This window comes from Nicotiana tomentosiformis, chromosome 3 (genome assembly GCF_000390325.3).
Source record: "Nicotiana tomentosiformis chromosome 3, ASM39032v3, whole genome shotgun sequence".
NCBI classification, from domain to species: Eukaryota; Viridiplantae; Streptophyta; class Magnoliopsida; order Solanales; family Solanaceae; genus Nicotiana; species Nicotiana tomentosiformis.
This window is the reverse complement of record NC_090814.1, coordinates 49,992,519-49,994,719: the sequence shown is the minus strand read 5'-3', so window position 1 is coordinate 49,994,719 and position 2,201 is coordinate 49,992,519. Positions and strand designations below refer to the sequence as shown.

General features: G+C 46.3%; 1 protein-coding gene across 1 annotated transcript; it reads left to right on the top strand.

Annotated features, from left to right (window-relative positions):
* Positions 1-1,038: 1,038 nt before the first annotated feature.
* On the top strand, positions 1,039-1,810 carry LOC138907784 (rRNA-processing protein EFG1-like). Its single transcript, XM_070198396.1, has 2 exons — positions 1,039-1,143; positions 1,373-1,810. The coding sequence occupies exons 1-2, from the start codon at positions 1,039-1,041 to the stop codon at positions 1,808-1,810; spliced, it is 543 nt and encodes a 180-aa protein (XP_070054497.1).
* The last annotated feature ends 391 nt before the right edge of the window (positions 1,811-2,201 follow it).

Genomic DNA, 2,201 nt, shown 5'->3' with positions numbered 1-2,201 from the left:
CCTCCACATACGCCGAGCGCTCATGGCGTGACTTGTCAAAGGGCTGATGGGAGGCCAAAAATCATGGTAAGCCCCTTTCTCATATTTTTTGGTAGTTCGAATGATATGCTTTTCATATACTTTTAATAAATTTTCCCATATTCAGGTGTGGGCAAAGATGCGCTTTTGAGGCCCTCGTCCGTCGAGGAAGAGGTTTCGGCGTCCGTTCCGAAGCCGGTGAAGGATAACAAGAGGAAAAGGGCCTCCGTTCCCGAAGATCCAAAATCGAAGAAGAGGACGGCTCGTAAGACGAAGTAGAATACCATTCCCTTGATCGTAAAATCAGTTCTACGTCTAAGGATAAAGAAGAAGAAGAAGAAGAAGAAGAAGAAGAAGAAGAAGAAGAAGAAGAAGAAGAAGAAGAAGAAGAAGAAGAAGAAAATGACGGGTCCGCGATGGCAGCCCGAATGAAGAAAAGCACTGATGCCCCAAAGGCGACTGAATCAATGGTGATTCATAAGGCTCTGCCCCGAACCGAGGAGATATCGGAGGAAGGTTCAGGCAAAGTCCCCCAGTCATTAGAGATCGAGGATACTTCCTACCGAATTCAACAAATAGTGGGTACATCGGAAGGGACCGGTCCTGAAGCTCTCCGAACTGAGGAGAACGCCCCAAGCAAATCGCCTGGGCAATAGAAATCGGAGATTCGCCCACTCTTCCTGCTTTTTCCGAAGGGGCTATTCGGGAAGCCTAAGCTTTAGGGGCCCTCGAGATGAGCCTGTCTCATGAAGAGGAGGACCCTTTCCGTGATCTGTTTACCGGGGTGGAGGATGCTACTGGCCCTAGTGATGTGTCGGGCCTTTTCTGTGAAGTGCAGCTAGCTCTGAATTGGGTAAGCTCTTAACTCCCTTTGTTGATATTATTTTCATGTTTTTCTATTCTTTCCTAACTTTTTTTCTTCCTTCTTTGCAGGCCGTGGCGGTTCATCGAGAAGCATGTTCTCGGTCTTGAGCTGAGCTGCATCGGTTCGAGACCGATCTTCAACGGGTCACGGAGGATATGAACTCCCTTAAACTCCTCTTAGGGAAAAGTGGAGAGGAAATCAAAGACCTCCGAGATGAGCTGGCCAAGGCTCACCAAGATCAGATCGATCTGTCTGAGCAGGCAATGATACTTTTAAAAGCCTGTGGGATCGATACCGGAATGATGGCTAATCTTTCGGTCTCACAGCTACAGCCGAAAATTTGAGATGATCAGGAAACTCCGTGAGGAGGTTGATGTGATAAAAGCGGAGTCCTTGAAGTGGAAATAAGGTATAGACCGCTTTGCTGTAGAGAAAGTGGCTGCTCAAGCCCAATTGCCATCAGCCAAAAACCACCTTTAAAGTATAAAGGAGAAAAGCTCGGTACAAGTAAGAATAATAGAGGAGTTGGAGGCTCAGTTGGCCTCTGTACTTGCTAAGGCCGAATATAACACCGAAAAGGCAAAGGCCAATGCAGATGCATTCGTGGCTGTTTATCGGGCCGATGCTGAAGCTGCTCAGGTACAAGCAAGAGAGGCAGCCGAGACCGCCAACACTCGAGCACATTGGGTTGCTGAGCTTGCTAAGTGCCGATCTCGGAGGGATATCCTCGAGGAGATCTACGCTCGAGGTTTTGACCTCACTGAAGAGATAAAAAGGGCTAAGGAGCTCGAAGCCGATGCCGAAGCCTTGGTTTCTGATGATGACAATGATAATGATGATGATGATGATGGGAGAAAGAGCAGGTCTGAGAGCGGAGAGGAGCCCGAGGTAGAAGAGACCGCCCCCGGGGATAACCAAGAAACTTAGTCCCTTAGTTTCTATTTCGGATGTTGCAAACAATTATGTAAACAATCCTATAAATATATACAAATATCTTTTCTTCTCCTATATTGCCTCTTGTTTTATTTTCTGTCTTGTGAAGGCTTTAGGCAATTTGATTGAATTCGGATTTCGTAGCCTTTATATCCGAGTGAGCATTTTTGAACTTGACGTAATGTAGAAAGTAGGCTTGGTGATTCCGAACTCGAAGTATTATAGCCCTTAGGCTTAGTAGTCGAGTGAGTAATTTCGAGCTCGAAGTAATGTAGCCCTTAGACTTAATAGTCGAGTGAGTGATTTCGAACACGAAGTAATATAGCCCGTAGGCTTAATAGTCGAGTGAGTAATTTTGAACTCGAAGTAATATAGCCCGTAGGCT